The sequence below is a fragment of the Nothobranchius furzeri genome, chromosome 10 (genome assembly GCF_043380555.1).
Source record: "Nothobranchius furzeri strain GRZ-AD chromosome 10, NfurGRZ-RIMD1, whole genome shotgun sequence".
In the NCBI taxonomy this organism is placed as follows: Eukaryota; Metazoa; Chordata; class Actinopteri; order Cyprinodontiformes; family Nothobranchiidae; genus Nothobranchius; species Nothobranchius furzeri.
The window spans coordinates 31168005-31188237 of NC_091750.1; the positions used below are offsets into that span (position 1 = coordinate 31168005).

The 20233-nt window shown below is 40.8% G+C and overlaps 1 protein-coding gene across 7 annotated transcripts in view; it reads right to left on the reverse strand.

The window, feature by feature from the left end:
• LOC107390570 (neural cell adhesion molecule L1.1) overlaps positions 1 to 20233 on the reverse strand; it is a 350852-nt gene that overhangs the window by 59547 nt on the left and 271072 nt on the right. For all 7 annotated transcript variants that reach the window (XM_070555506.1, XM_070555509.1, XM_070555505.1 and 4 more), the window contains 2 exons: positions 6533 to 6709; positions 2122 to 2235 (listed from right to left, as the gene is read on the reverse strand). In XM_070555506.1, the coding sequence (XP_070411607.1) occupies positions 2122 to 2235; positions 6533 to 6709 (291 nt within the window). The remainder of the gene's footprint in view (positions 1 to 2121; positions 2236 to 6532; positions 6710 to 20233) is intronic.

Below are 20233 nucleotides of genomic sequence, written 5' to 3' on the forward strand. Positions count from 1 at the left end.
GGAACTCTGCCCTCACCTAAGAGTACTGTTGTCTTCTCCCTACACATTGTGCCGGGGATTGAAGGAGGATCGCGGGTGGGCCTGCAGGCAGCGGGTCTGGCAAATGTGTTATTTTTACAGAGTGATGCCAGGCGGAGCTGGAGGATTGTGGAGGGGCAGCGTGACAGCAGCGGTGACAAGGATCACAGTGATGTCAGCCTTGTACCTGATGCCGCAGGAATCTACCAGTACCGACTAAGGGTGGTTGGAACTCTGCAGGGGAACAGCGCTGATGGGACTGGACCTACTCCTGGTGCTGTGGAACATTATTTTCCTGATTTTAGGGGACTTCTAGTGCTTGTAGAAAGGTTTTTTGGGACTTTTTAATCTTTTATAGAAAAGAGAGTGTTGTCTATGCCATTTTATATTGTTCCCATCATAGGGAATAAAAGCGAAAATCCTCTGGTTTATATTCTGGTCCCTGGGTTCTGATTCTGCTGCTCTCCCTTGGTTAAAGGTGACCTTGAGTCGGCTGTGTCAGATTTACGGCCCGACATATATACACATAGGCAGTAGTGTAGTATTGTAACCTTCAACCGCTAAAAACCACAAATAAAAAAGAAAAAACTTGGGTTCCAACACTATGCAGCATACGGACATGCAGTGTAAATCCGGTATTGAACACATAATGAATATTGCATATATGGTCTTCTGAAGAGTCACAATGAAGGAACCCCACACAGATCCATCATCAGCTCAGTCAATTACAACATTGCAAAACATCCAAGCCACTGGTATAGACATGTGGACGACACATGGGTCAAAGTTCTCACGCAGGACGTCCAAGGTTTCACCAGACACATTAACACAGTGGATAAGAACATCAAGTTCACCAGGGAGGATGTCCACAACAAACAACTGCCCTTCTTGGACTGTGCTGTGCAAATTGAACAAGACTGAAGTCTCAGCGCTGAAGTCTACAGGAAACCAACTTACACAGACCAGTATCTGCATTTGGACTCACATCACCCACTGGAGCACAACATGTCAGTCATCAGGACTTTACACCGTCGGACTGAGAAAATTCCCACAAAGTCTGAAGGAAAACAACCCCAACTGGTCCTTTGTGATTCACTACTGTGGATTATTTTCCAGACTTCTTTGTTGACTTCACAGAGAAAAAAACAACAGGCGCAAAAAGCCCCATTATGGCCCTCACGAGGCAGGAGTCTCAGAGAAACTGAGACGAATCTTCTCCAAACACAACATCCCAGTAAACTTTAACCCAACAACACCCTCAGACAGAAACTGGTCCATCCTAAAGACAAAACACCCAAACAGAAGCTCATTGGCGTGGTTTATGCAGCCCAGTGTAGTGAGGACTGTCCAGGTCTTCAAAAGTGTGTCCCTTGTCCTTTTGTAAGTGGACTGCAAAGTACACATTCTGGACAGAGAAGATAGGTGATGGAAAAACACAACAATAAATAGAGGAGGAGGACTTAAATTTCACCTTTCAGGACTTATAATGCAGATGTGAACCTAGCTCCTAAGCACTTAAGAGTCTAGGTCACACCTTCCTGCTTCTAATCAATACGATTCCCACACAATGGAGGCTAACGACTCCTCAGGAGGTAGGGAGAAGTGGTATTCATAGGTAGTTTCTGCTCATTAAGCAACAATAGACAGCTACAGTTTATATGCTTCAGTCTCCCATACTCCAGTCAGGATTGACAAAGCTCCTCGGTTGAGAATATAAACATCTCCAGTGCTCCCAAAGCAGAAATGTTCAAGTTGGAATTGAACTAATTTAACATGAACTTAGCTTAACATTTAAATGTTTCATGTGTGTCAGCACAGTCTAAACCAAACTATAATCTCTCTGATCACAAATATATGCAGTTGATAATTAGTCTCCGTTAGTTTCCCCAGGGTAGCTGTGGCTGCAGTGTGGCTCAATACCACCATTGTGTGAATGGACAGGGGACTGATATAAGCTGCTATATAAATACAGGCCATTTGCTGCTTTTTATTGTTTGTTTATGAAGAATGATGAAAAAAGTGTTTGTTTCTTTTTGGTTTCTCACCTGTCTCACCCTTCTTTAGAGCTAAAAAGTGAAAAGTTCTGCTTCCTTCTCTTCTTACCACTCTTCCTGTAGTAACGTATGTTGAAGATATGATTCCTGTCTCGCTCTCCAGGAACCCAGCTCAAGTTGAAGGATGTGTTACCGGACACTACGGTGATGTTTGATGGAGGCGCTAGAGAGAAAAAAGACAAAGGTTTTGAATGAATGGATTTGTACTCAGTCCACATTTTTATGGATTTTAACCACTCAAAGTGATTCACATTGGCCCACTGATAAGATGAAGATGAAAAAGTGCTTGATTGGTTAGATGTAACGTGTCCCTTTGCTTGCTGAATTTCTTCCCCCTGTGATTCTTTGTGATCTTTGTGGATTTATTATACATTTAATATACTTTTAAATTATTACTATTATTATTAATTCTACATGATTCTGCTATATTTCACATACCTTAAAAGATAAACACTGAGCTCATGGAAATTCTCTTTATCACTGTTCCACTTCAGTCTGCCCGTGATCTCTTTATGGGCATCAGATTCCAAAATAAGATTCAAGATTGTTTTATTGTCATTGCACAAGTCCATCCATCCATTTTCAGACGCTTACCTAGGGTCGGGTTGCGGGGATCGAGGGGGAAGTAGCCTTAGCATGGGGGCCCAGACTTCCCTCTCCCCAGTCACTTGGGCCAGCTATTCTGGGAGGAATCCTGTCAGCTGAGAGAAATAAGCCCTCCAGCATGCGCTTCCTCTAGGTCTTCTCCCGGTTTGACGTGCCCTGAAAACACCAGGAGGCACTGGGCCAAGTTCTGACACCGGTCATATTGGGACCTAACAGTCTGTATCAGACCGCCTGGTACCCAGTTGAACGCCTTCTCCAAATCCACAAAACACATGTAGATTTGTTGGGCAAATTCCCACGCATCCTCCAGGACCCTCCTATGGGTATAGAGCTGGCCCAGTGTTCCACGGCCAGGATGAAACCACATTGCTCCTCCTGAATTCGAGGTTTGACAATCCGTTTGACCCCCAGAACCCCTGAATAGACTTTTCCAGGGAGATTCAGGAGTGTGATCCCCTGTAGTTGGAACTCATCCTGCGGTCCCCCTTTTAAATAGGTTTGAAGGTAGTAAAATAAAACAACAAGGCTAAAATGTATGTCACACATGCACACACACTCTCTCTCTCTCTCTCTCACACACACACACACACTCTCTCACACACTCACACACACACTCTCTCACACACACACACACACACACACACACACACGCGCGCGCGCGCGCGCTCGCGCGAGGTTGCAGTGAGAATCACTGGTCAGTAATTAGAGCTGGAGTTTAAACAAAACATAACTGAAAGGCAGTATTCTCTATGGACATGAACTTGGTTGGAAACTTAGAAGACAACAGCAGGTTTTTACTGGCATAAGTCGTCAACGGTAACAACTTCAAGTGTATTGAGCCAGGTCAAATCAGAAGCCTAGAGGGCGCAGTGAGTCACTGGTTGCTCCAAGGTTTTCTGCCTTACTGCATGCAGCCTTCATCAGGTCTCTTCTTTTTAGAGTCTGACTAAAAATGCCAGTGACTGACTAGATGGTTCAACATCAATACTGTGAAGGAAATGTCCATAGACTCATGCGCTGAGTTGCTTCTTTATAAAAGTTTGAAAAAGGAATTACACAGCCGTAAATTTGAAGGCAACCCTTCCCATTTTCAGTAATATCAAATCTAAAATGAGCATTTTGTGGAAGAAAAATAAAAATCTGATTTCAGCAAACACGTTCTACTGGAAATACACAGATTAGTAGCTCAGGTTGCTGCACGGATCCCAGTTTCTGATCTCAGCGGCTGCTGCTGCAGGTAGATGAAGATGCACTTCTAAAGAAGACGAGGTGACATCAGTGATGCAGACCTGGTTTCAAAAAAACATCCTCAGTAAAATAATATGAGCGACAGTAAATTTCTGTCTAAAAGCTTGTTAACCCAAAATAAATACAATTTGTTTGTGAACACATGATGAACACAGGCTTCCAAAAACATCTCCTGTGATTTAGTTTCAACACATTACAGCTGGTTGTCCCGTTTACTAATAAAACACGATTTTTAACGCTTTCTCTCTCTCCCCTTCCGTGTTGTGCAATCGTCAGACGTACGGATCAGCTGATCCAGAGGCAGGTAACAAGTATAACCTCCAACCTTGTTGACTGTCAACATAAAACACAGCAAAGCATCATTTTACCAGCAGTTACTCAAGCTAGATGAGCAAAAACTAAAATACCATAAAAAAATTTCAATCTATCAGGAAGCCAGAAATTTTAATTGTATTTTAACATTTTTACTTCAGTTCAGACTATTTAGATTTCTGTGTTTTCATCACCTTTAGCTTGTATTTTATTCATTTTATGAGAAATGCTAAGTTGCATTTGGAAAAATAATCATAACACAACATACTTACCTGAAAGGTTTTGTATTAAATGCCATTTCAAAGACATTCTATAGCTACAACTAGCTGATCAGCAGATTTAGATTCCCCAGAGCCCCCCTCCTTAACCTCGGTGCTGAGCGGAGCCCGGTGCTAGAGCAACCAACCCGCAGGACTCATTCAATTCAAGTTCACCTCCAGCTGTTGACTTCTCTTGGGTTCCTGGCAACTGGTTCATTCCAAAGGGAATTAGCAGACAGGTAGGGTCATCTTGGCTTGATTGAATTGTTATTATTTTAATTACTGCCCAAAGTTTCTTTGGATAACAAATACATGTAACCCTTAGATCTGGAATATCTCAGTCAGCCCTGAGCATCATAATGCCTGCAGTTTTGAATGGCATAATTAAAATGACAGTCCGATACATGAAGTTTCCCTACACTGTCGGAGAACAGGCCAACATTAAAGTGCAATTTGCAGCAATGTCCGGTTTTCCAAATGTAATCGGCGCTATTAACTGCACTCATGTAGCTATAAGGGCTCCGAGTGAGAATGAATATGTTTATGTAAATAGAAAAAAACATACATTCCATCAACGTCCAAATTATCTGTGGGCCAGACATGATTTATCCTGACGCACAGCAGTGTGGGCAACAGACTGCAGGCAGGCGCTGCGCGTGATGACTGGCTCCTCGGTAAGTAGATCCACACTTATATTACTTAAACCACTGTATATTATAATCACTGTGGTATAAGACACAGGTGACAGTGGCTACCCCCTGAGATCCTGGCTCCTCACTCCCTTCAACAACCCGCAGAACGCAGAGGAGCTGTGATTCAATGAGGTCAATGGGCGTGCACGCTCTCTTGTTGAGCGCGCCATTGTCTATATTAAATGCAGGTGGAGATGTTTTGATGTGTCAGGAGGCAGACTGCTATACAAACCCAAAAACAAATGTAGAATAATTCTGGTCTGCGGTGTCCTGCACAACATCGCATTGAGGAAAAACCTTCCTCTCCCACCGGGGCTACCGCCCCCTCCTCACCTTGGCCAGCCTGAAGTGCAGCCCCCGCCCCGACATGTGGAATATCAGCAGGGGGCCAGTTTGAGACAAAATGCCATGCGTCATTTATAGAATCAACACAGAAGGCATGATTTTCATTTAATCATTTTAAACGTTATCAGTCTCCTCTGCATGGTCAGTATATCTCTCCTCCTCCGGCATGATGCCACGCACGCTTGCCAGTCCGAGTACTGCTGAGATCCTAACGGCGAGCGGTGGGAGATCAGAGGTGCCAGGGCCTCCGCCAGTGGCAGACACACTCTGGCGGTGGCAAAAGACCTTTTTTTATGCCTCCACCTTCAGATCGGACCATTTCTTTTTAATATCCGCCACAGATCTCTCTGACAAACTCACAGCATTGACGGCTTCAGCAGCGCTGTGCCACTCTGATGATTTTCTCTTATTTGTTATGCCACTGCTGTGACCTCCAAAAAGCACTATCTTTCGGTTTTCCACTTCACCCACAAGTACCTCAATTTCTGCTTCTGTGAAATGGCGCTTCCTTGATCTGCCTTGATCTACGGTCGCCATGTCATTGGCGGAGCGCTGCAACAGCCGGCTTATGTATATGCATGAGATCCACAAGGCACTTTGCATTGACCATTTATGGCAATAAGTGGATGTGTTGAGGGCGGGATGTGACTAAAAGGCAGCTGAGAACCATTCTCGTTAGTCTCTGATTTATGAAGTGGAGATTGCGTGCAGCTGTGCATTCTCCATGTTTGGTAGATCACAAACCTACTTAGCGTGAGTACATTTTTTTTGCTGAGCTTAAGGACAGTTTTAGTAAGGATTCTACGCAATGTCTGATAAACGAGAGCCCTGGTCATTAAGTTTTTGTGGAACTGTGACTTTCATGGGCAAGGCTTTGATTATTGGATACTTACTCTAGCTGTGAAGCTATTAACTTTAGAGGAAGGTGGATCAGATGGTATCTTAATTGTGAGCAAATGATCTTGTGCATTAGAAGATAGAAAATGGCTGCTCTCACCTCCCTCCAGCAGGGTGGCACCTCTCTTTGTAATAGGCGGTCCCTCCCCAGCAGAAGTGCGTGCAATAACCTTAAAGGTATAGTAGCACCTGGGGTCCAGACTATCCAGCATAATGTGATTCACATGGGGATCGCTGATCATCTGTATCTGCAGCAGGTTGTCTTGAATCTCCACCTCTAAAAGTTGAACACAAATCAAAGAATGTCAGTAACAGAAAAATTATGTCCCAGCTCCAAAAATGACTCTCAACTCAGCCTTCATTTATAAAGCACATTCCAGACAACAAGGTGCTGTCCATCAAAAGAATAAAACCAACAGACACAATTTAAACCAACAAGTTAAAATGATAAGACAAGAGCATGTAAAATGTCAGCAATAGCTACTCCACAGAATTCAAAACCAGATGGTAAAGTAGGTCTTCAGCCTCATTTTATAAACCACTACTGATGAAGAGAGCCTAATAGTTAGGGGCAATGCATTCCACAGTTTCAGTCCAGCACCAGAGAATGCTCTATCCTCTTGACTTCAGCCGAGCCGTGGGAGCCACAATCAGCAACGAGTTGTTAGAACGGAGTGTTCGAGCCGGAGCGTATGGCTGCAACAACTATGTCAAATAGGCTAAAGCCAGTCCATTCAGCACCATAAAGACCATTAAAAGAAGTTTAAAACAAATTCTAAAATTGACAAGGAACCAATGGAGAGCAGTCAGAATTGGTGTCATGTGTTCATACTTTCTTTTGCCGTCCAAGAATCTTGCTGCAGCGTTCTGGACAAGCTGCAGTCGAGCTACCGTACTCTTATTTACACCTAGGGTTGTCACAGTAACCGGTGTAGTGGTAAACCCCGGTAAAAAAGTTGACAATAATAATAACCATCTTGTTTTAAAAAAATATATTATCTCAGTGGATTACCGTGGCTGTGGTGTAGGTGCGGTGACCCTTTCCAGCCACCGTATCATCTGCTGAAGTTGCCGGTGGCACATGTGCACTTTGTTGTTTACAACAAAAACTTTCTTGAAGCTAAAGCTGAAATAATGGCTACAGAATGAGACGGCAGCGCTGAGGACTTTTTATTACCCCTCAAAGAAGACAAAGTGGGAAGTATGGGCATTTTTTGGATATTTGAAGAATGCCGAGGGACAGTTGATAGGGCTATCCTGTTTGCAGCACGTGCAGAAAAAGTGTCTGTGAAAGGCAGCAATGCTTCAAATCTCAAGACACATCTGCGTGACCATCACCCACAATGCTACAGTCAACGCAAGGCAAGCTAACGTTAGCGTTTTAGCTAGAATGCGTGATCCGAGGATTTGGGTTGAGGGAGAATGCAACGAGTCGCTATATAAAGCAGCCGCAGCGCCGCTACCTGCATATAAACCGTGTCGCGGACACCGCCATGTTGAAATGACGCTATGCATTACGGGGCTCCCAGGGGCCGATAAGAGTTGGTCTCTCTCCGAGAATAATTATGAATTTAACAATGATTACTGCCTGATGACATTTTCCCACATCTGCAAAGCTCACTGGAAGGACACAAACCGAGGACAATATTTTCCTGATATAGGGTTTATTACTCAAGGAAGGGTAAAAAAGTATCTGATTAGAAGGCTACTTGAGTACTGAGTATCATCTGATCTAATATTGTTAAAATGATGACACCAAACAGACATAAAATAAGAAGTTATGGGCAAATGTTGGTATTTTAAAGACTAAAGGAGAAAATGTAAACAAATAAACAACATAATTACAAAATAACACATTTTAGGCTAAATTTAGACACAAGCTGAGGACAATATTTTCCTGATATACAGGAATTATTTAGTTGTCTGAAAATGTAATAAGTTTTAAAAAATACCGCGATAATACCAAAAACCATGATAATTTTGGTCACAATAACTGTGAGGTTAAATTTTCTCACCGTGACAACCCTACTTACACCAAATGAGAGAGTTGCAGTAGTCGAGGCGTGAGGTAATAAAAGCATGAACAACAGTCTCAAGTTCCTGTCTGGATATAAATGGCTTTACTTTAGCCAAAAGGAACTTCAAATAAAGCTATAAAGTTAGATTTGAATTATTGTGAAATGTGGTTTTGCATAAAAGTTCTAAATAATTCCTGAATGGGCTAAATTCTGAGTAATATTTTAACAGTGGTATTCAATCCTGGTGGTGAGGGCCAATATCCTTCAGTTTAGTAGTCTACATACATGTGAATCAATGATCTCATTACTATTTTTACAAGTTTTGCAAGGGCCTTGCAATTGTTCACATGTTGAAATGAGATGTCCTAGAAGAGAGTAGCATCTAACTGCCCTTAGGGACCAGGATTTGCAGCCTGCCCCTCAGGACTGGTGAACAAATTTTCCTACTGTAGGTGATGCCTTGTCGAATTTGGTCAGCTCCAAGCTGTTAAATTTCCAGACTATTTCAGACTCACTATTTAAAAACATGGTGGTATCACTTTATAATAATGTTTTGTTATTAAACATTTATGAGTGTTTAATAATGTTAGCAGGGCTGCTTTACAGCAGTAGTCTAAACTCAGAGTATGAGTGAGATAATAAGGCCACAGACACAATGTCTTTGGTGTGTTCTTGCTGTGTTGAGTTTCAAATTCCATCTTTCAGTTCTTTTTAAAACACAGAAAAGGATTATTTACCTGCAACATTTTGTTTGCAGCTGCAAACATCATCAGGCTGACGCTGATGGTGGTGTCCCTTCCTTCAAAGGAAGGTAAATAAACCTTTTCTGTGTTTTAAAAAGAACTGAAAGATGGAACACAGACACAGACACAATGGTTTGGTTTCTGACGTCTTCATCCTCTGATGCTGAACATCACTGAGCAAAAGCGACAGAGAGAGAGTGGGTTGTCCCTTTAATGCCTTACAGCTTCATTAACATAATTGGTGTCACCTGTGGACATTCAGTATAACAAGTATATCATTAGTATGTCATTCACATATCATTTACAAGGTTTTAGATAATGATGTACAAACCCTCTAAAAAGGCTTGTAATCACATTTACAAATACAGTGGTAAGTAAGTTATTAACATATCATTCACAAAGTATTGGAGCGACCATAAAATATTTAAAACCAGAGTGAGTTTAGGTGAAGCCTACAATAGATGGACCCAAATAAAAAATGTTGTGTATCAGCAGCAAACCTGGTATCCTGGTGCCGGAAACTTCATTCTACTGTTGCCCCTACAACCTTCACACACTGGATGTCGCTAGATATTCCACCTTTAAATTAAATGTTTCTTAAATCTACTTATGTTTGACGTATCACTTCTGGTGTGACTTCTGTGAAGTGGATGAGAAGCCCTCTCGTTCTGACGCTCAAACAGATCATAGTCAGCACGAGCAACAGAGGGTGGGGAAAAAAGGATGACAACACCCAGGAAAACATTACAAAATGTTTCCAAAGTGTCGGAATAGTTAAACTCAAGCCGACAGACATGACCGCTAGCTTAGTGCTAAGTAACCCCTATTCACACTGGAAGCATCAGCATGACGGAACGGCAGTGGAACGGTTTACAAGTTTCACTGCACATCAGTAGGTGAAAGCTGAGTGAGTTTGAAGGGCTGTCACATATTTCTTGGTTGTCTGCTAAGTGCATAACGCATCATAGCCAGAGGGACAAGATATGGAGGAATCCTCCCCACGAGGAGGGTGTCAATAGAAGTACTAACATCTCGACTATAGTCAGACAAACAAAAGGTCAGCAGCTGACTATGAGCATAGCCAAACGAGACAAAAGAACGGAGTTCATTGACCATGGCAGAAGTATTACGCAGCATCCTGTTTTGCGTGTTCAAGACAACCATAGGCTGGCGGTCAGACATACCGAGTAGCTTCTAAGCACTCCACTGGCGAAGGACCAATTCACGCAGTGAAGGGATTTCTATCTCAAGCTTGATGACATGATGTTTTACCGCTTCAATTTGGATGGAATTGACAGATGAGAAGCCCAAGTTAAAGACGGAACCAACTGCACCAGCAATGGAAAAGAGCTGGGGTAACAAACGTTTCTCCCCACAGTTGGCACCAGGAGGTTCCGAATTGGTAACAGTGAATTTCTGTAGCTGGAGTAACATATGAGTGATACCGGCTTCAGAGTTACACATTATTGTATGAGTCCATTTGGTACCAGTGTCAGAAAGAGGTCCGAAGGAACTCATAAGTTTCAGAGCGCAGGCCTGCTCAAGGTTGAATTTGATAAAACACCTTCTGGGTGACCAGAGATTAGTTAGTCATCAACAGTCCTGGGCACCCCTTAAGGGTGATCCCCGAAGGGGGTCCAGGGTCATAGAGCCATTGTAGAGAAGGCTTAGCCGCATCACTTATCGCAAAGATACATGCAACCAACATCAGAAACTTTGTCAGTCCAGAAACCTGAAATCCAGATCAATGAAGACCAGAGACTGACACAGGAGCAGACTGTGTAGGGCTCTCGGTTGGGATGGACACTCGAGGGCTCTGCGCTGGGATGGATTCCAGAGAGCTCTGCTCTGGGGTGGACTCCAAATGGCTTTCAGTTGGCATGCAAGTGCAGCCAGAAAGAACAGGGTCAGCCTGTAACGGTACAGTGTCAGGATGGCCCTCGACTCCCCCTTTGATAGGTAAAGCACCCTACAGGGCAAGGTGTTTCAGGCAGCACTGAGACAACGCATACACTAGGCCTGTGGCTGACCAGCGAAACACCATAACGACTAGCCACATGAGAGTCGCTGTTGTTGTTCACAACAACACAAGAAAAAATAAGGTCCTGACGGTGTTTCACAGGCAGCGGTTGAGTCAACTGAATCCAGAGCTTCAACCCAATGAGGTCATATATGTTTATGTTTATTTATTTCGCAAACACTTTTATCCAAAGCAACTTACAATTTATAACCTATAGGGCATGTTGTGAGCTGTGGGGCAAACCAGAGTACCCGGAGGAAACCCACGCATGCATGGGGAGAACACGCAGCTCCACGCAGAAAGGCCACAGCCGAGTTTCAAACCTGTGACCTTCGTGCTGCGAGGAAACATTGCTAACAACTGCGCCACCATGCAGCCCATTTATGGGTTCAAAGAGATTGATCAGGTCTTTACCAAACAGGAAAGGAAAAGACTCAAGGTCAGACACGAACACGGGATGACATACTGACATGCGACCAACAGAAAGGTCAAGGAAACACACCAAAGACAAGGTCATTGTAGCCTGTACATAAGGATTGACCTCCAAGGCACAAGGTGTGTGTCAAGGTATGACCCTAGTCAGCCACAGTCTAACGGAAGTTTTCCAAAATTGAACGGGACATGATAGAAACATCTAGCCCAGTGTCTAAGATAGCATCACAGGTTAGCGATCCCTCAAGGGTCACAGGGATGTGAAGTTTCCATTTGGGACCTTTACGGATGATTTTGCACAAAAGTGTAAGTTTCTCAAGTTCGTCCAGCGGGAAAGGGTGACTTGACCTGCCGAAAGGTTTAGATGATGGTCCACGACCAATGCTGATTAATGTGATCTCACCAGACCCCACTGGGGCCATGGGTGGCATGGGACACATCACTATGGCAAGTTCAACTGATGGTGGACTTGACGGAGTTGTGTGCAGGAGCAATAGGTGCAGGAGTATGTGAACTCTGCTCCGCAGAAACGATGAGTAAAGCCTCCTTAGTCTTTGGTGAGGTGCTCACCAAGTCACAAAGAACAGATCTCAGAGCAGAGTGGAGGTCATCAGGGGAAACGCTAGTGGACCCAGCTCTAGATCTTGGAGGAGCAGGGCTGTTTACAGCATGGTTGCGGCGCGGTGAGTAACAGGCAGGGAGAGGGCGGTGTTCACCTGAGTGAGACGACTCCCTCCTGAAGGAGTAATGATAACCCCCCCTTACTGATTGACCTGAAGACTATCCCCTCTTTTTGAAAAAGACCCGGCCTTGTCCACGTCCAAGATGTGGAGACTTTAGGTTCCCATCACCTGGTGGTGGGGGACTCCAAGCTTTAGTGAAGCCTTGGGACCTATTATTGGAGACGCCTTGAGGCTTAGATGGCTTATTAGATTTCTGATCCAGCGATTTGGCCCCAGGCCGAGAGTGTTTGGCCGTATGGTTGTTACCTTTGCAAGTCACAGGCCCAGGGGCACCTTCAAGATGCAGTATGGGTGAAAGAGCTTCCACAGTGAGAACAGAATTGGTGCCTGCCATTTTTCTGAGATCTTTCAAAGAGGTTGAATCAACGTTTACAGTACCCATAGGTTTACTGTAGTGATGTTGTAAATTCTCAAGGAAACCCTAACCCTTCCTCCATATCCGGTTCAATTTGGGAACCAAAAACAGCTTGAAAAGCCAGAGGTAGTACGTTTGTGGGTCGTCAGAGCAACCCTGTTTGATGGACATAGCCAATTTTAGGCCAGCTGCTTTAGCTGTGCTTGCAAATTCTTCCTCTAGTGCCGTCTGCAGATGGGTGAAGTCATTTCTGGTCTCATCCTGTTGACAGTGAATAAACTCTCCAACAGAGCTGTCAGAGGTGAGTTTAATCAGGAAGATCTCCTCCTGGACTGTATCTCCAGGGTGTCTGTCTGTTCAAATGACTGTGACAGTCACGGAGGTAAGCATGGACTTTATGCAAATCCCCCAGATGAGGTTCATATTTTGAGTTGTTTCGAGCCATTCAATACACATCAACAGTTGTGACTGGCTGGACAAAAGTACTGGCTTGGGGAGCAGGTGACACAGCTGGAGGGGAGGTAAACCCCTCCAGCTGTGTCACCTGCTCCTCATGTCCCCACATGACTGGTTCCAGCAGGGTCGGGCCACAACGTAGGCTCTGGAACAGTGGAAGCCCGTTTTTCAGCTGATTCTAATTTTTGTTTCAGCTCAAGAATCTCTTTTTTCTGTTCTCCTAATTTTACCATGCAATAGGCATGATCAGCTTTATTAAGCTTTAATTCCTCAGTTATCGTTGCAAGTCTCATCCCTGCCACTTCATTCTCATCCACCAGCACCACAAGGTCAGCAGACATGGATTTTTGTGCCTCCCCGAAGGATTATATCTGTTCTTCTGCTTCAAGTTTCTCTTTACTCAGGGCAATCAGTTCTTTTTGTGACCATTTATGGTTTTTGGCCTCATTAATAAATTGTCACTAGAATACAAAAGTATTCAATAAAATGTAATATTTATTTGACACAGAGACAAAATATAGTTTATAAAATTATATTTATTACTGTATTATTGATGATGAAAGGCAAATTATTATAAATGGTGATTCTAAGTGATATCAAATGAGACAATGAATAAACAAGTTATCAAATTAATATTAACCACTCTGACGCCATTGGATCATCTACACACCATGGATTGTGGACGTTCTTGGAGTTATGATAAATAATAAATGACCCGCACTTGTATAGCGCCTCTCAGAATAAGGACACCAAAGCACTTTACACTACAGAGCATCATTCACCCATTCATACACACATTTACACGCTGGAGGGGATGAGCTACGATGTAGCCACAGCTGCCCTGGGGCGCACTGACAGAGGCGAGGCTGGCGAGCACAGGCGCCACCGGTCCCTCCGACCACCACCAGCAGGCAAGGTGGGTTAAGTGTCTTGCCCAAGGACACAACAGCAGAATTCTCTGTCCGGAGCCGGGATCAAACATGCAACCTTCCGCACATTTTAACAGCACATGTCGGAGTTGTAACGATGGATGATAACCAATATTTGCAGATACCAATATACTGACATTAATGCTTCTAAAACCAGCAGATTTTGTATAGAATGAAAATTATTAAAGCTGAATTTATGTACACACAACACACACGTCTACGGTTCTGAGATGATTTCATTCAATGTTCACATGATTAAACAATTACACATCACCCCCCTAACCCTCTGAAACAGGCAAACAAATGGAGACGAGATAGAAAAAATATTGGTTGTTAATATTGGCTTGTTTTTATTTATCGAACCAACACCAATATGTTAAAAATGACTAACATCAGCCGATACTGATCTTGATGCCAATACATTGTCCATCCCTAGTTCCATGAATTTATTTTTCATAATAATTTTGTTGAAGTATGGTTGAAAAGCTGTTGAGGACGGCGGTCCCTTCTGTCCTCAGGAAAGACCAGTGTGAACAATACACATCAAGAACATGATGGGTTTCCAAAGGATTTCATAGTGCTGTGTTTCTTTTTCTTTCTAAATACATTTTATGTCTTTTGTCTGTGTATAGCTTTGCTGGTGGGTGGGTGAGATTGCATGTGCCCTAAAGTGGAGCAGTAGCAACACACTGGCTTTCTCACTATTTTGTAATCAGTGTTAACACAATGAACAACATAATCTAAACAAGTGTTTTACCTCATTCAGACCATCAGTGTAGCTGTTGGCGGATTCTGGAGCATACTCAATCAGCTGAGTGAGTGGACCAAAGATGGGTTTTAGTTTAAAAAGCCCTAGGAATAGATTACAATCAGGGAAGTAAACAAAAAGTAATCGTTTTTCCATAGTTTTCTCTGTTTGTGCCATTTTTCAGCTTTTTTCTTTCCTGTCTATTATATGACAGCTGTTTAATCATTTATTTGTGTTTGTTTGTGTAGGTGACTGCAGATTAAAGAAAACACATGCACACACAAACACCTAACAGCAAACCTCTGCAATCAGAGAGGAAATGACCTACTGTGTTAATTCAATTCAACCTTTATTAGTCCCACAAGTGGGAAATTTGTTTCGTTTACAGCCAAAGTAAAAGTAAAGTAAAAGTTATGCAGCAGAGGGAGAAAACACTAAAATACAATAAGTTCCATCATGATGAGATAAAATAAACTCAATACAATAGATAATTTATACCTTAAGAATGGAGTAAAAAATAACCATACTATATACAGCTTAGAAATACAGAGTACACTTCATCCAACAGATTTGTTGTAGAGTCTGACAGCAGACTTATGTTATGTCTCTGACATCTGGCAGGGATGAGAGCCAACAACATACGCAGCCCTATTGTGGTTGGGGGTTGGAGCAAATAGCATAATTCACTTTTAATCTACGTGACCTACTCATGTTTGTTACATCAAAGAACAATGCAGATGTTTTGAGAAGCATCCAGAGGTTGGATTTGTCCAGAGTGATATGATGAACCAGATTAAGGTAGCTCGCCATGTTAAAAGATTACATATTTATGTATGCCATATATGATTTTTCAGTTAAATGTAACTAGATGATTCATAAACAAAAAAAAGTATCCTGGATAAGTCCCCAGTTGATATGACCTGGCCTGTCAAACTCAAATCCTTACAATGTGAAGAGTAGAATTCAGTCGGATCACTGGTTTATGATTAATGACTTTTCAATAAGTGGAGCACACCTCCCTGGAGAGGTTGTGCAGTGGGGTGCCAGGGAGGCACAAGACGCAGGAAGACCCATTATTATTAGGGCTTTTTATGCTTGAAAGCTACACAAGCCTCCTGTCACTACGTGGCAGCAGTGCTCAAAACAATAAACAGGCTAACTGCTCAACCCGGCAGAAGGAGCATAAAGTCAGGCACACCAGTGAACAGAGCTGACGGAGGAAACAGCAGAGGTACCAGAGTAGCCAACAGAAAGAGACCAGAAAATACAACCTACATAGCCCTTGGATTTACTATAAATCAAAAATGTCGGAAACAAGGAAAAACCTCAATAGTACCTTGTGAAGAAAATGCTTGGTGGGGCTTATGAGCTAATTGGGTCACTGTGTCTGTGAGAGTTCACCACCAACGCCATGGTTTTTCCTGCTTTCATCAGTAGATGGTGCTGCTTGGACATATCAGCAAAGTCCTGTGTCCACTTTCTGTTATCTGAGTCATCCTCACCTGTGATGAGGCCAACTTTGGCAAAGTCATCAGAGAGCTTCATCTAGCTCCATACTAATCCAAGTTCAGCCATCTGAACTGAAATCCATGAACATATGGTTGAGAAGCCTGAGACTGCAATGGACCTTGTAGTTTTTTATAGCACCTTTTTGATTTGTTCATGTTGTTTTAAGACATTATCATACAGTTATAGTTTATTTGAATTCATTAGAAACACCTGGATTTGTAAACTTAGTTGCTTTCTTGGTTTAACGGTAAGCTTTACAAACTTTTGAAAAGAAAGAAACAAAGAAAAGAATCTTTTATATAGCAGATCTCAAACTAAAATCAAGTCCTGGGATCCTGTTTCCCCCAGCGAGAGCAGCCATGTACGATGATAGGTATTTTTAATTGTTCATCTTTGTTGTGAAATCTTTTCCTTTGTGAAATGTTGTTAGGAAAAACCCTGACCTACTTATCGAGCAGAGTTCATTCACCCTTGCTGCTTAAATGTGTTAGGAAAAACCCTGACCTAGATAGATATTTTTATTCGGTCAACAACAACAATTTATCAATTTTACATAAAAGTAATCAAGCAACCAAAAAAAGGAATAGGTTGAAGCCTAGTGGCTTATAATTAGCCTATCCTTAACTCCCACAGAGATAATCAAATCCTTAACCAAGGCTGATAGCTAAGATGCATAACATTTAAAGAAAAACAATGATAAATCAAGAAATCAAATCAACACAAGGTTGGACATCAAACTAAGTTTCTATAACTTTGGAAAATGCAATTTTTTAAAATTTTCTTGAAAAACGACAAAGAATAACACATCTTCAGTTCATCATTAAGTCCATTCCATAACTTCACTCCCAAAACCGACACACATCTATACTTCGCATTAGTTCTCACTTTAGGTATTTCAAACATATAAGACCCCCTCAAATCATATTTTCCATCTCTTAATTTAAACATACTTAAAATACAAATTGGAACATTCTTTTTCACCACTCTACACATCATTTCTAAAGTTTTAAGATATATAATGTCCTTAAATTTTAACATAGCTGATCCTACGAAAAATTTGTTTGTGGACTCCCTATATCCAGCTTCATTTATTATTCTAATAGCTCTTTTTTGCAATTTAAAAATTGAATCCAGATATGTTTTGTATGTTTTCCCCCAAATTTCCACACAATAACTCATATAAGGCAAGCAAAGGGAAGTGTACAGTAAATAAAGGCAGCTCTTGTGCAAGAAATCTCTTGTTTTGTAAAGAATAGAAATAGACTTAGATAATTTCCGTTTCACATGATCTATGTGAGACTTCCAACAAAGTTTATCATCAATTAATACTCCTAAAAATTTAGTCTCATTTACTCGTTCAATTTCAACATTATTTAGATTTAATTTTACTTCAATATTATTCTTAATACCTCCAAACAACATAAATTTTGTTTTACTTTCATTCAGTGATAGTTTATTAAATACAAACCATCTATTTAACTTCATCAGTTTTATTTCCACTGTTTTCAGTAATTCCTTTATGTTATCTCCAGAACAAAATAAATTTGTATCATCAGCAAACATCACATATTTTAAAATATCACTAGCTGTACAAATGTCATTTATATAAAGTAAAAATAGCTTTGGTCCCAACACCGATCCTTGCGGAACTCCACAAGTTACTTGTCTAAGTTTAGATTTCATATTATTAATACTCACATATTGGAACCTTCTTTCCAAGTAACTATTTAACCAAAGTTGTAAAACACCTCTTAAACCAAATCTTTCACATTTCTGTAACAGTAAAGAATGATCTATCGTATCGAAGGCTTTGCGTAAATCAATGTACACACCTATTCCAATCTGTTTTTTATCCACAATTGTTGCAATATTTTCAATAAATTCCATCACTGCTAGAGATGTTGAGCGATTTCTTCTGAACCCATACTGATGGTCATTCAATAAATCATATTTTTTCAAGAAAAGAATTTAGTCTGTTTTCAAATAGTTTTTCAAGAATCTTTGAAAATGTAGGCAGCAAAGATACTGGTCTATAATTTGACACAACCTGTTTATCTCCATTTTTATATAATGGGATCACTTTGGCAATTTTCATTTTATCTGGAAAAATTCCGGTTTGAAATGATTTGTTACAAATATAAGTTAACGGTTGAAGGATACTATGAAGAACTTCTTTAACTAATGACATATCAAGGCCGTCACAATCCATGGACTTTTTACTCTTAAAATTACTCACCACATCTATAATATCACTCTCACAGACTCCTCCAAGAAACATTGAGTTGCATTTATAAGAAGTAAAATTTAAAAATTTGTCATCATGTCTTCCTGGTACAGAAATCTCTTTTGCCAAATTGGGACCTACATTAACAAAGTAATCATTAAATTCGTTGACTATACTCTCAATATTCTTAATCGCTACATTACCTTCTTTTACAATACATGTTGGAAAACATATATTATTCTGATTTTTTATTATCTTATTAAGTACACTCCAGGTAGCCTTTATATTATTTTTAGATTTTTGAAGCAGCTTTTCATAATAACTTTTCTTTTCATATCGCAAAATAGTTGTTAATCTGTTTCTATATTTCTTATATTTGTCTTCATTTTCCTTAGTTCTATTTGTCAAAAAAATCTTATATAACTTATTTTTCCTTTTACAGGTTCTTTCCAGACCTTTTGTCAACCGTGGTTTTTTCTTTTTGAGATTTTCAGAAAACTTTTTCAGTGGACAATGGCTGTCATAGATTGACAAAAATATGTCTAGAAATGCATTATATGCATCATTAGTGTCTTCCACATAAACCTTTTTCCAGTCATAATTTTCTAATTCTCTTTTAAAAGCTGCAATGTGTTCTGGTGTTTTTATTCTACCAATGTAATCAATCTTTTCCTCTCGAATATTAAATTGATTATTCATTTCAAGCACTGAAAAGACAGGCAAGTGATCACTTACATCCTTGACTAACAGTCCACTGTGTATCTTACCATCTATCTTATTAAAGAAAATGTTGTCAATCAAAGTGGCGCTACCCATCTTTATTCTGCTGGGCTTTAGAATCAACGGATAGAACCCAAACCTAAGCATTGTATCAGTAAATTCAGATGTCTTATTGTGATCATTTGCCTTCAATAAATCAATATTAAAATCACTACAAAATAAAGTTGTCTTTTCTTTGTGTTTTTCCAGTATTACAGAAATTTCTCTCATAAACTGATCTATGCACGATGCAGGTGTACGATAAATACAGCTAACTAATATGTTTTTAGATCTTTCAACTTGAATTTCGATAGTTAAACATTCCATCAAGTTATCCACCACAGCGGTCATATTGTTAACAATTTTACATTTAAGACATGATATAACAAATATAGCGACCCCTCCTCCTCTTCTATTCCTCCTATTTTGCCAAAACATTTCATAACCCTCTAGTCCATCCTGCAGTTCTCTGTCATCATTCAACCATGTTTCTGAAATTGCCACCACAGCAAACTTATTTTGAAACTGATCAAGATACTCTTTGATTTTAAAAAAATTACTGTAAAGACTCTGACTGTTAAAGTGAATTAACGAGAAACCTTTTATCTTGGGATCTAACTCTTCCCCACTATAATAATCACATGTCATATCAACATTGTGATAAAGGTGGATATCTGGATCAATATTATCTAACTCATGAAATGTTCCACACATTTGCATACATAGCTTTTTTCCTCACACTTATCAGATATTGTCCATTTCACAGTCAGCAACAAAAGTACTTCTATTTAATTTGTTTAAATCTCTCAAGATCTGCAACATCTCTAACAAATACAACTTTTGCTTGTTCTGGTGACCCATTGAG